The 14,111-nt window shown below is 37.4% G+C and overlaps 1 protein-coding gene across 2 annotated transcripts in view; it reads right to left on the reverse strand.

The window, feature by feature from the left end:
- Positions 1–14,111, reverse strand: part of tmtc2a (transmembrane O-mannosyltransferase targeting cadherins 2a) — a 33,611-nt gene that overhangs the window by 8,458 nt on the left and 11,042 nt on the right. For both annotated transcript variants that reach the window (XM_082166249.1, XM_082166248.1), the window contains exon 2: positions 3,592–4,183. In XM_082166249.1, coding sequence (XP_082022375.1) covers positions 3,592–4,183 — 592 coding nt within the window. The remainder of the gene's footprint in view (positions 1–3,591; positions 4,184–14,111) is intronic.

Below are 14,111 nucleotides of genomic sequence, written 5' to 3' on the forward strand. Positions count from 1 at the left end.
CAAAATAAAAATAACCTGCTCACAACTGTTTACCTGATTTTTTCCAAGCATGCTCTTCACTGACACTGTTGTCGCTTTATAAATATTAAAATGTTTTACTTTTATGTCACTATTTGTTTGTTTACCATAGTTTTACATACCGGTATGTAAATTCATATTTTAAGGATTGAATTGTTTACGATTGAAAGTCTGGGACAAATGTATACATAAAAAGTCTGAAAAGTAGAAAAAATATTAATGTTCCCAAGACTGCTTAATGAGACCATGTAACATTTTAAAAATGAAATATAATAAAATATATAAAAAGACATCCCCTGGTGCATAAAAGTAGCAGAAGAAAAAAACACCCATTTGGATTTATACTGCATATAACAGTCTTTTTGAGCGAAAAGAAAAATCTTTTCTTGTATAATTGCCTCTTGGGCACAGCATGACTATTGACAGAGTGCATTCTGGGGAAGTCAAGCTCAAAGACTGGGGAAATTAGATGCCACAAATATCGATTCCTTATTTCACACACAATGGGTCAGAAACTTATGGGCTAAAGCCACGATAGATCCTCTGCTTCCACTGCGTGAGACACTTTAATCTACTGTTCAGATATGGTTGAACTGAAGGAGCTTTATTTCATCACCTGTTTTTGTTCATGCTCTTTTGTACCAAACTGTAAAATCAATCTAAGATTGGAGATCCCATAAAGACCTTACAGCGAAGATGTAAAGAACAATCATCAGACAAAAAGCAGTTATCCTCAATGTCATGGCAGTTTTCTTCTCTGCTTCTAAAGTTTGTGCATAAGGTCATGTTTTTCAACTTAGAAACTAAACAAATAAAACTCATGCATAAAACACAACAAATGACCTCAGCATTTCATGCAAAATCCAGACAGAAATAGTCAGGGCGTTGGAGGATGTTGATGAACCGAACTCATTACGCTGCAGATCTTTAAGAGGACAAAGGAGGAGCTTGTTTTAGCAGCTGATTATCACTGCACTCACAATTAGGAAGATTGTAGGTTTACAGCCTTCTCCATTGGGAAACCATCCAAATCTAATCAGAATCTTTCAGTTTTTAACATCAAGGAAAATGTAGGAGCATCATATAATATCTCAACCAGTATACCTACTGTAGTCTAAACATAAATACTTTTAAGATGCATGATCGGTGTTAAGGAAATGTGAAATCCACAGCATCATTTCACAGCTGAATTTCCTGTCACAGCATAATGCCGCCACATTAATCAATTTGTTGACTGTTTATGAGAAAATTTCCCTGCACAGCATTAAGACAAATGAGCCAAAATATTGTGTGTGTCATCATTGAATTACCTTAAATAGACTATGAAGCATTTCTTGTGAATCTGGAAAGATTCATTTAACTCTAATCAGTCATCCATATTTTTGTATTTCCCCCCTTAAAGGAATAGTTCACATAAAAATGAAAATTATGTCATAATTTGCTCATCCTCAAGTTGTTTCAAACCTGTATGAATTTCTTCTGCTGAACAAAAAGGAAGATATTTTGGAAGAATGTCAGTAACCAAACAGTTGATGGACCGCATAGACTTCCATAGTATATTTTTTCCTACTATGGAAGTCAGTGTATTTAAATATCTTCCTTTGTGTTCAGCAGAAGATAGAAATTCATACAGGTTTGAAACAACTTGATGGTGAGTGAATTATGACAGAATTTTCATTTTTAAGTGAACTATTCCGTCCAATCAAACTAGAACTCTCTCTTTTTTTCAGAATAAAGACCAATTCACACTGCACCGACAGACGCTGACCGATGCGGTCAATAACCAGATTACAGATTGTCACTTCTCAGACATTCAACCAGGCAAACAGCAAATATGTTCAATCAGCAAAAATAAGTGCCAACCAGAACCCGACAAAGTGTCTGTTGCCATCTGTCAGTGCAGTGTGAATTGGCCTTAAGACAGGTTGACTGAGGGTGTGGAGATCCTGCGCTAAACCAGCAGCCACGTGCACCATTGCTATGCAGAGAAAGGGCAGAACGCATTCCAGACAATCACACAAGCTTTATCTCATCTCAGCCCGATTAGAGAGCAAATGAGATGAAAAATTGCCCTCTATCTGCATTGTGCGCTCGTATGCCCAACCTCAAAACTAATCTAAAGCGTATTGTTTTAGACTCACACTGCATTCAGCTCAAATCAAAGCAATATCACATATCAGGGGTGTTTGTAGCCTCTGGAATATCAATGAGGGCACCCTATCCGTTTTCATTACCCTGATACGCATTCATTACCGCATGAATGTAAAGTCTGAGATGTGTCGCATTAAATATGCAAAGTCAGTGCCTCCTCGTTGTTCAAAAACCATTTCGGAAGATCCTTTGGGATCTTTTATTGTTGACCATTCCTTCTGCATTTAATGAGGCCCCTGTGAAACACTGAAAGCCAATGAGCCGGTTTGCCACCACGGGAATAAGAGTGAACGAGAAAGTGCTTTGATAAAGAGAAAGAGAGGAAGTGAGGGCATGGTTTCCTCTCTTCCTCCTCATCCTCCTTTTTCTCCCTCTGTTTGCATTCCCATGCGCTCGTGGCCGTCTGGAGAGTTTGTAATCTCTCGTTGTCGCCCCTCTCGCGCACCTCATGATTACCAGCAAGAAAAGCCGGAGACACGGGCAGAGAGGCCATGATAAAGAGCCCAGATGTGCTGCGGGGTTGGCATCGGTGTACAGTCTGGACTGGTAAGATTACTCTTGCATTATTGTCTCAAATAGGGTGGAGGAGAGCTGCAAAAATTCTCATTTATCATCATATTGATAAAAAGTGACATTTAAAGATTAGTTCTGCATACTATACTGAACAGATCATGAGTGTAAGTGTGATAATTCCCACAAAATCATTGTACAGCTAAATGGAATTAAATGTGTAGTATTACTACAGTAAATGGAATTTTCCATCATGTAATACTTGCCATTTGTCTTGTTAACAGGGTAATTCATCTTAACAGGTTAGGACACAGTAAAATACCCCTTTTATATGAAAACTTTTGTCTATGTTCAAGGTTTGCATAGACACTAGTCACTATTTATTTTTTGCAAAAATTATTAAAACAGTGATGATGCAATAAATATTTTAAGTGCCCACACATTCATAAAAAAAATTCAAAAAAGATAAGATATGTTAGCACGCTACAGTTTTGTCGTCATTCACTTTAAATCTTTGAGCTCTTTATAGCAGTATGGATTCTGATTGGCTGTCATTGTTTTTATCCTTTATCAGCTAAAAAATCGTTCAGAAAGTGATTTAAATTATATTGTTTCTCTGTGCCATTATCATTATAGTTGTGGTGTGGACTCTGCTATTCTTTTTATATTTAGAACGATTTTTAGAGCAATATCTTTCATTATAGTTATAGTCCTTGGTGTGAAAGGGATGTTCTAGCATTACAAAAATACAGGTTTTCCAGGATGGATAGGAACTCTTGAGACTCTGGATTTATGTTAGTATAAGAAATTCAGCCCGTTAAGATTCCGGACCTTGATTCTATCACATTGGTGGCGCTATTGCATTTTCATTTGGACTCGGAGCAGATCCACACAATGAGAATCAGATCTCACCTTCAGCACCATCATCACTGCTTGCCGGAGTCGTAGACGATGCACAACACAGAGGTCATAAACGGCTGACACGGCCAGAACAGTCACTCCCTGCTCCTTCCACAGCAAGGCCGCCGCAGCAGCAGCCAGACTCCCGGCCAGCCACAGCGTTGCCTGCCACACAACCCCGCTCGAGTGCGTTGCGTTGGGCCTGAGACGGCAGTATTGGGTGTAACAGAGCAGGGACAGTAAGAAGCAAAACGCTGCTCCCACATCTGCTCGCCCCACCACCCCAGCTACCGCTTCGGTGTGTATGGGATGAGAGGCGAAGAGCAGTCCCGCCAGCAGGCTCCACGGTCCTCCACCCAGTAGAAGGCCACAAAGTGCAGTGAAGAGTGCAGTGACACAGCAGTGCAGGCCCACGTTGAACAGGTGGTAGCCCCGGGGGTCCAGACCACCCAGGACGTAGTTGAGGCGGAAGGAGAGGGTGCAGAGGGGGCGGAAGGACTTGTGGCTGCCGCTGTGGGTGAGCAGAGTGCCCCAGAAGTCATCGTACAGGATGTTCGTCCATGGAGTGTCCGGTAGGAGGTCTTGGTTGGTTTTGATTGCTCGGCTAAAGATGGAGAAAGAATAAAGAGGTAACATGAAAAATAGGAACCATATTGCATGAAAAAGACATTTAGAATAGCATTAACAATAAAAGTGGCATGAAACTTCTCTGCTTCATGCACATTTTTAATGTTTATTTATAACAATTAATGGAGGATGTCACCAGATCTGACCCAGCATCAAACATCTTTACAGTTTTAAAGACATTATCTGACTCCATTAATCTGTCTATTTAACACACATACTTCACAAACATTAACATGAAAGATTTCAATCATCACTTGGATCCCAATACTATTACCAGTGTTTTTTACAAAACAATCAGTCTTTTTTTTTTTATATAATACATGCATACATACATGCCATTGATTCCAATACAATGTAATTCTAATGCTTTCTTTCCCTGTTATAAGAACGGAAATTGGTAACAGTGCCTGTTTCACCATGCATTAAATAAAGCCATCACTATCCTGCTATCCAGACAGTGACAGTATCCACAATATATATGCGCTTTCTTAATGTGTTCGCCAGTTTAATGTATTCTTTTCATTCATGATTGGCAATGATGTGGGAGGGCAGCTGATTTAAATATTTAAATTACAATGATTTCCGAAGGGCAAGATCGAGATGCAAGGCCACAGGGAATTGAACACATGCAGTTTTGCTTTATCACTCAGAGTACAAAAGAATGAAAAGTGAGGCAAAATAGTTTTATCCTTAGAAAAATTAAATAAAAAAAATTAAATAAAACAAAAGAAAGTCAGAGGGGAAATATTACAATAGCTAGAAGGAAGTAATGTGGAGTGCAATAAACATCTAACAAAAATACATTAAAAAAAAAAGAACAAATACCCAAGAAAAGAATAATACATTTTCAGTCTGTGTTGTAGTGGCAGTTAATACATCAGGCCCTCAGTACAAGTGGAGCAGTTTCCTGTGACCCATATCTCTGTCTATAGAGCTCTCTGTGACTCCATGAGAAAGCCTGCACTTGTTTTCGACTTAGGAAACACAATGCTGGGAAAGTGAAGAGATCGGCGGCCGTCATCACGCTATGACCCCTGCAGTGACGTCTCAGCTTAGTACCTCGATCATCACATATCAGATGATGCATACCACAAACGTTACTGTTACTACAAATAACACCTCACATTAAATAACCATCACTCTTCCTTACCCATTTTAAATGAGTGCCAATGGGTCATTATTCGCCACACATTACAAGCATCTGCTTTGCCCTTTGTGCATTTCCACAGAGTAGATCCTGAAATTTTTGTAAATGGACCACAGTGTTTGCAAACAATTGTACACTTATTAACACTTATCTGGATTTATGTAGTTGCTTATGTTGTGTACATCTGTTTATAAGGTAATCTTGTTCTAACTGGGCCACAGCAAATCAGATTACTGTGAATATAGTGTGGTCCATTAAGAGCAGCTTTACTCTGAGGTCATGACTGAAGGTATTAGCAAATACTGTGCACTGCTGTATTAAAACTATTACAAACACACTCAGAAGCAAAGATGTAATTGACAGAGAGACAAACAAACGTACCCTGTGTGTTTAGGTTTTGTGTGGTCCAATCAAATTTAGATAACCGAAGATGCTCATGGGTTAGACGGCTGTGACACAGACCACTTGAGCGTCTCCAAAATATTTAAGTTTTAAAGCAAGGTCTACGCCTCCACTTGCCATCCCTTATTTAGTCCAAATATAAGCAGTGCCTGAGAAAACTGGTTGTTTTGTATGAGGTTTATCTGTGGACCTTGAGAAGGAAAAACACTCAAGACATGACGGCCTGTAAATTTACGTTTTCCTAAAATCCGAAATGTGTCATTTGTCACCTCGACCGACTGGAAAAATGCAGTTGTATCTTGGAGTATCTATCCTTGCTCAGTGGCAATACACTTTACATCTCATACATTTAATGTTTTCGGCTTCCAGTGTTTATAATCTCTATAAATCACTTGTGAGCCGCCCTACAAAGCCACTCAGTCACTGGGAGTTCAGAAGGTTAATGCAGTTAAATGTAAGAGCGGCTGGATGTGCAGTCATTTTTCATTTCCAACGCAGCCGGTGCTATGAAAGTAATCAGATTAAGCGTGTAGTTTAGGGTATAAGCTGAAGTTATATACTGACTGCCTATTAAAGATGCACAACATATTGTACCTATTTTCTATATCAACTAGTCGGTGGGTCGCAAAAACAACTAATCAGTCCTGTTATTAGACCAATTCCAGTCAAACTTGACACTGCTTTAAAATGCACCATTCATGGTGGAATGCTAAACATAAAAAAAATAAAATAATAATAATAATAATAATAATAATAAAATAAAAAAATAAAAATAATTAAGTAAATAAAATAAAAAATAATTACGTAAATAAAAAAAAATATATATAATAACAACAACAAGAACAGCAAAAGTTAATATTTATATAATTAAATCAGAGAGGGTATTCGAACAGCTACAGATTAGCGCAAAGTACTGAAGAGGGATGGAGTGGCTTTGAATCCCTGCACAGGGAAACATGGCTGTGGTGTTAATCTGACGCTAACAGGATTACAGGCAAATCATAGAGCCAGAGTATTTTAGGGGCACAGCTGTGGGACAAGGTCTTAATCACTTTAAACCTGTCCCAACAGAAATGTGTGCAATCCTTGTGTTTGTGGTTTTAACAAACTCACTAATGAAAAGCAATTAGGTGGTTAACTTGTATTAGAACATAAATGAACTAAAACAACTGCTATTGAACTAAACATAAAGCGTTAACTATACTGATGTTTTTCCAACAGAATCACATGTTGGCAAGTATTGATAAACTTTCTATAGAAAACAATTTGGGGGAAAATTGGCATCAGCTTTAAACAACACACTCATAAATGTCACTGCATTCACAAATGGTGGATTTGTTTCATTTAATTCATACTGGCAAGAGTTCCCCATTTGTTTTTGCAGAGACCAAGTGTAAAAAAAAACATTAGGCCATAAAGCAAAGCATAAGAGGGTTTTAATATGCGAAAAGCATCTCCACAACATAACATTTTCATTTGTTGCATTCACTAAAAACTATTATTTCTTAAGGTGTTCTTGATATTTCAGATTTTTATAAGGGTTTGAACTTGCATCCACACATCCAACCCATATTTCAGTGAGGAGAAGAGGCATCAGTGTTGTGTTATGGTACACAACATATGATATAAATCATAAACTCATTATAGCAGAAATGCCTGATCCAACTGATCCTTTCTCCCATATGGCTTCTGGCTATAACATCACCACAACAAATCACTGTGCGCTCCACTTTTAATCAGCCTCAATATCACCTGTCATCCGTCTGAAACGCAACATATACATTACCAGTAAAATGTTTAGAGAGAAAAAAATGACCAAATTTATGTTTCTTGTGATCTGAAAGCTTATGCTTAAATGCTTGAAATTAGATTTGCGAGCAATATATGTATTTGTAAGAATTTAATTACAAGAAGAATAAAGCTTCTGACTGGTCACAACATGTATCAAATTTAAGTATGTGAATTATTTCAGAATTAATAATTGCATTGTTTTGACAGACAGTTCAATACTAAAGGGAATCTTTTATCCAGCAATAATAAATTCAATACCACCATCCATCAATATACATTCATGTTAAAGGCATCTACTATAGGGTCAAGCAGTTAACAAATGCCAAACTGAAGTAAAGAGGCAGTGATCAAAGCCGGCCAGGCACTCACAGCCGGCCAGATGTTAAAGCCAACTCTGGCATGAGCTTTTAACAAGATCTTGATTAAGATTTTTCCCTCTTGTCTACTGGAACCCATTCATGAGCGCAAAAACGTATAACAGCCAATCAGAGAACACATACTTTTTTTCCACCCATCAAAGACGCTGGCCAAGTGGGGTGGAGCAGGGAAACAGCAGTGTCCTTCAGTGCTACACTCTTTCATCTGCTCAGAGAATACTTCCTGATTAGCTCAACAACAGCTACAGCAACTACTTAAAATAAGTTCTACACAACACATTGAAGAACACACACGCCTAAAAGTAAAAAAATTAAATAATAATAATAGGACATATGATTTGTTTTCCTTAAAAAGGAGCAAAGTAGAATTTCCCAGATTTAAAACCCAAAATAGTATTTTTGAAACAACAAATATATAAATAAATACAGATATACTGCATTCTGCTTTTGAGTCAGAATGCTTACCCTCAAACTCAAACAGACCCCACCTCAAAAACCTGTCATGCACTGACGGCCCTCACACAAACAGCACTGATTTAAAACCATTTTAATGATCTGAGCAGACCCAATGAGTATCTGTGATACTTCTCACTTTGACAATTGATCTGAGAGCTTCCTCGCTACACCAGAACTGACATTGATCTCCAGTAGGAGCCATCTGGGCTAATCCCAGAGCGATGTCATGCTAATGGAATAGCCATTTCACTCAGCACAAAGAAGCCTTGTTAGCTAAATGATGGATGAAGTCCATAAGAGCTCCAGTGGTAGAGGAAGCCACAGAGAAAACTACAGTTAAAGGAAATCAATGTCTTATAAAAACACTGCAGTCCAGTCAATCAGGAACATCGACGGGCTCAACTGAGGATTTAAACTGGAGTATTTCACAACTTTAAAGCTCTGACAGTTTTAAATAATCAAGCCTAATCAAGTAATTAAAGTAAGCTGTGAGCAGGTATTTTATGCTCTTAAAACTTCTAGAAACTACTATCATAAACATGAATTGCATTATATTATGTTATTTTACTGTACATTATATTATCTTTTTTAAATTGAAGGACAACAAAAATACTTTCCATCATCTGCAAACCTGCTACTGTAAAAGCCTGAGAAAGCCCTGATTTCCTCACTTCTCGTAGTCCAGACCCTGTAGAGTCTCACCGTCTGAATGCTGTGATGGATGTGGAGCTGCACATCTGGAAAAGTGTGAGGTTGAAGTGTTTCTTGGCCCTCTATTGAGATCCTTTTAATGAAAATATATATGCAAGCCTTCTCTACGAATAAAATGTGAATGGAGCGCAAATGCTCTTACCAGGCAATGACTGGAGCCTTTAACAGTGATAGTTTTCATAACATAAATGGATGCCATAAAATCCAGTTAAAACTAGATTTATTGGGCCACCCAACAGGGCACCAGTGCCTTGATCCGGACTGCATTGCATTTCAACACAAATGCATGTTCAAAACCTACATTACAGAAACATAACTAGGCAGTGAAATATTATCAGCTGCATATCCTGATCCTCATCTTCTGTTGTCTGAATAGACAATAATTGAGTATGAGGAGTTAATTAAAAGCTAATGTCTACAGTGTCTGCTCAGCGGTGATAAATGTTGGCCTTGATTAAATTCTGACAGTGCCCGTTTCTCCCAGCAACAAACCATGTCTGTCTACTCACTGCCTTATCGCACAAATCAAAATGTAGGCAGAAGAACCACCCCAGGGACTGATGCTAATTTGATGGTACTTTTGCGGTCTGGTGCCTCTAATGATCATAGATGATACGACTCCATTCCCCATATATAATATAATATAATATAATATAATATAATATAATATAATATAATATAATATAATATAATATAATATAATATAATAAGGAATTAAACATTTAATGCATTCTGTAGGTAAATAAACAAGCTTTTTTTTCCTTCTTCTTTTATACCATTACTTTAACTGACTTGTCCCAAGTTTTCAGTTCCATCAAGATTAAATACAGATAGGCCTAACCTAACACACATTTTAAAAAGTACCTTAAAATAAATGCCATTTGGTTTTATGTTTAAATCTAATGCAATGCCATTCATACAAAAAGTATCCATGCTATAGTCATTTTTACTCTAGTAAACAAATTCTCACTCTGTCTTTCCCAATCTTGCTCTGGTTTTGCATCTGTATGATACATGTCTTGTGTTATCAGCACGAGTAAGGTAAGCAGGTAAGCTGGATGTCACAGTGACCTAAAAAGCTCCCATCTGCTAGAGGAGAAGACAGCTGAATGTATTCAGACTACAGTGGGGGACGAGAGTGAAAGAGAAATGTACAATTCCACAAATGAAGAACAGCAGGATCTTTTGGTGCTCTTTCGCTGTTTGACCGACCCAGACTAGTCATTAAAAGACACAAAACTCAGAAGAAACAGAACAAAACAGACAATGAAGGTAAAAAGAGGAAAGCCTAGACCTATTGATCACATTCTATTCTTCATCTGTGCTCTTCATCCATTCCTCCCTGGCCTCTCTTTGTAACGGTTTTCAGGATGTTCACTAATTGGCAAATCGACCAGCTGTGTCCCACAACTACCTCTTCCTATACAACGCCACATAAGCTAAATGAACAGCAAAAGCTCACAAGGCATGTATATTCCAAATCTGCTATGGTTTGAATAAGTTTATGTAATCTGACTTTTGTTCCACTATAAAATATTCAGTGAGCAAGGCAAGAAAGAATGGACATTAGCTGCGTCCCAAACTCCCAATTCAGAGGCTGCATTTGAACGGCAAATGCAAATTCAAATTTTCCCAGTCTACGAAAGGATAGAATGAGTGGATGCTTCGCAGCCTACAGGTTATCCCAAAATTCATTACACGTCAGTGAAGACAGGATACATTCAACTTACTCAAATATCTAACGCTAAAAAAAACTAAAAAAATAAAAATAAAAATAAACTTTAAAGCTTTAAATTAAAGGTTCAAATGTTGACATCTCACTAAATGCAATTTTATATACTTCATACTCTTATGTACATTTATGGACCAAGGTGAACATATTTAGACAAGTAGTGAACACGGTTTTGTTTTCAGACAGGTGAATATAACTTTTTTTTTAAAAGTCCAGTACAAATTGTCCATTGTCATTATGTTTGTGTTAATTCAGAGCATTTAATGCAGTTATCAGCCAATATGTTTAGGTTCTGAGTATTAAAGGGATAGTTCACCCAAAAATGAAAATTCTGTCAACATTTACGCAACTTGAAGTTGTTCAAAACCTTTTCTGAATTTCTTTCTTCTACTGAACACAAAAGAAGATTTGGTCAGTAACCAAATAGTTTCTGGTCTCCACTGACTTCCATAGTATTTTTTTACAATGGGGACCAGCCTCTCTTTGATTACCAACATTCTTCAAAATAGCTTATTTTGTGCAACTTGTGGGTGAGTAAATGATCATCATTTTTGGGTGAACTATCCCTTTAAGAACAGATAAACACTTGGACTTAATCACTGTATTATGTAAGGAGAATGAAAGGCAGCCATTGTATGTGTACAGTATGTGTCATTGTTGACTTCCCATAATTCCTTGCATTTGACCAATAGTAGTTTGAAACTGCAAGTTTTCAATTATCATTTAAAACGATTTTTCAAATTTAGAACTAATAAATATTATTTACTTTTCAGCTTTAGAGATCCCCACTTTTCATGATCCAATCAATGCCTGATGGATAAAACCTGCTCTACATTCATCATCACGTTAAACACCTGGTTTTACTTGGAAATGTGTGACATTATGGATGTAAAATGGGTTGAAAACTGCAACCGACATTCACTTAGAGTTGACAAGAGAGTGATTGAAGATAATGACTAAAATGGGGAGGAAACGAGACAGACAGAGCAGAGAAAGATGGAGAAAGAGAGATATTACCCGCTGGCGAGACGTACAGCTGGATCACAGTAATCTATTAACTCGTGCATGGGGAATCTTTGCTACATATTGAGTGGCAGAAATGTCCATTTCATCAAATACTGACAGATGAAGAACTTCCACGAAAGTCATACCGGAGAGAAATTCACACACTCCAAAACAGATAAACACAGCAGGCAGCAGTTTATCTATATCCCACTCTGAAATATGGTTTCTTTCCGTTTATTGAAATCAAGCGAGGCCAGATAAAACACAAACTCCAGGACCTGATGGTGTGATGTTACTAGAGCCAGACACCGCATGAGTAATAATACTATCTGTGAGCCAGATAAGAGAAAAACAGCATTGAGAAATGAGCAGGGGCTCCTTTTTCAGCCCATGATTTGAAAAATATGTCTCAAATCCTATTAAAATCGGATGGAATGTAAACATTCAAGGGACAGATCATAGAAACCTTTTCCCTTGCCTCATTATTTATAAAAACTACATTTCAAACTAGGTCAATCAAAACGAATCTCTGATTATGACATCACAACCCTGAGCACATTAACATATATGCAAATGATCTCTGTTTTGATCGACTGGGTGGTCGTAAGTCTTAAGGAAGTTGTGTTTCTTCCCTATTGTCGTGCACTGTATATATCCAAAGGAAACGGCTTCTGAAACAAGAAAAAATTTAGGGCGAGATTTGATTCTGTCCATCAGGAATTGATTAAATCGTTGTATCATTGTGGTTTGCAATTGCTGTGATCTCATGTAAGTGACAGGTTGTCCCAACCTCGCGGCAAAAAAATCTTTAGAGAAGAGATGTCGCTGCAATAGGGAGGGGAAGGTAGAAAATGGTCTTAATGCTAAAAAACATTATATGAGAAGATAGAAAACACCAAAACAATTATATGCGGACAAAAGCTCTTCACGGTCTGTCTGACATTTCTCCTTCTCAAAATTGTGCATGCAAACCCTCCATTCCCTGTACAATAAATTAACTGTATCATCTGACCGGTAATGGCATTGCATAGCAATGAGAGCGCTGCAGACAGTGAACCTAAACAAGTCCTCGTATCACTGCGATCTTTCTTTACACGGCAGGCGAAACGCTCTATGCGCCTCTTATCTAGGGGAAACACAGGAAAAGCAAACAGATTGCTTCCGGACTGGTGATGAATTACAGACCCCCAAAAAGATTTGAATAGGAATGAAATATGACCCGAATGTGGTTACTAATGTTGCCCAATTGCTCTGAGCAGAAAAAAACTGAAACACAAAGCAAACGACATCCCCCCCCCTCCCTACATACGCAGCATATCATTAAGATAATGTAGGTTGAGTGATGTACTACAAGTGATATGTATAAAATGATAAAGTGTCAGTTCTCCCTCAAGACGTTACTTGTATATGAGAATTTATGGAGCTTATAATATGACAAAACGATTTGAATTTGAATTGTGTAAATTTGAATTATTTGCAAGTGAAATCTAACAAAATTGAATTTTAGGTGGTAGTTTAAATAGTTCTGAATTTGATTTTTTTTAAACGAATATTGAACATTTGAAATTTAACAAACTGAAATGTTTTTATGGCTGAATTTTATAGACATGTATTTTCCAACAGCTAGTTTTTTTTGTTCTGAATTCGTATACTGCAAATATTCAGTTTAAAAAAATACAGATTCAAGTTTTCAAGATGAAGAAATTCGGAACTTCAAATTCAGTTTTCTAAAATTCAAGTTCAAAAATTCAAGTTCAAAAATTCAAGTTCAAAAATTCAGATCTTACAGAAAGTAGGTCACAGGTCATCCACAGGGAAGAGTAAAGGATCTCAGATAAGTCGAACAGAGCATTTTGGCTGCACTGCAGTAGTTTTCTGCCAAACGCGGTGGTGGTTCAAGAGAATCCGTGTATCTTTCGTTCAGTCGTTTTTTTATTTAATATTAAGAGTAGAAAAATGAGAAAACAGCTTGAGTATTAGATTTCTAATATTCTAGTAATAATAGTCCGCTGTTGCACGGAGCTTACAAAAATTGTGTATTGCAACTATAGGCTATATTTCATTTCCTCATCAAACAACTAGACTAACGAATGGCTCGGCACAACAGAAGAGCCCAGAAAGGGCTTTCTCTCTGAGTATAGACCAGCAGTTGGTCTGAATTTGCTATAGCCTATTTTCCGGACTGTATAGGCTAAGTCACGTTTTATGAAACACGCTGTGATTTATTCCAAAGTGACTCTGGCATATATAATGCATTTAACATTAAATAATATAAATGTTGACT

The sequence above is a fragment of the Leuciscus leuciscus genome (assembly GCF_965113295.1).
Source record: "Leuciscus leuciscus genome assembly, chromosome: 4".
Taxonomy (NCBI): Eukaryota; Metazoa; Chordata; class Actinopteri; order Cypriniformes; family Leuciscidae; genus Leuciscus; species Leuciscus leuciscus.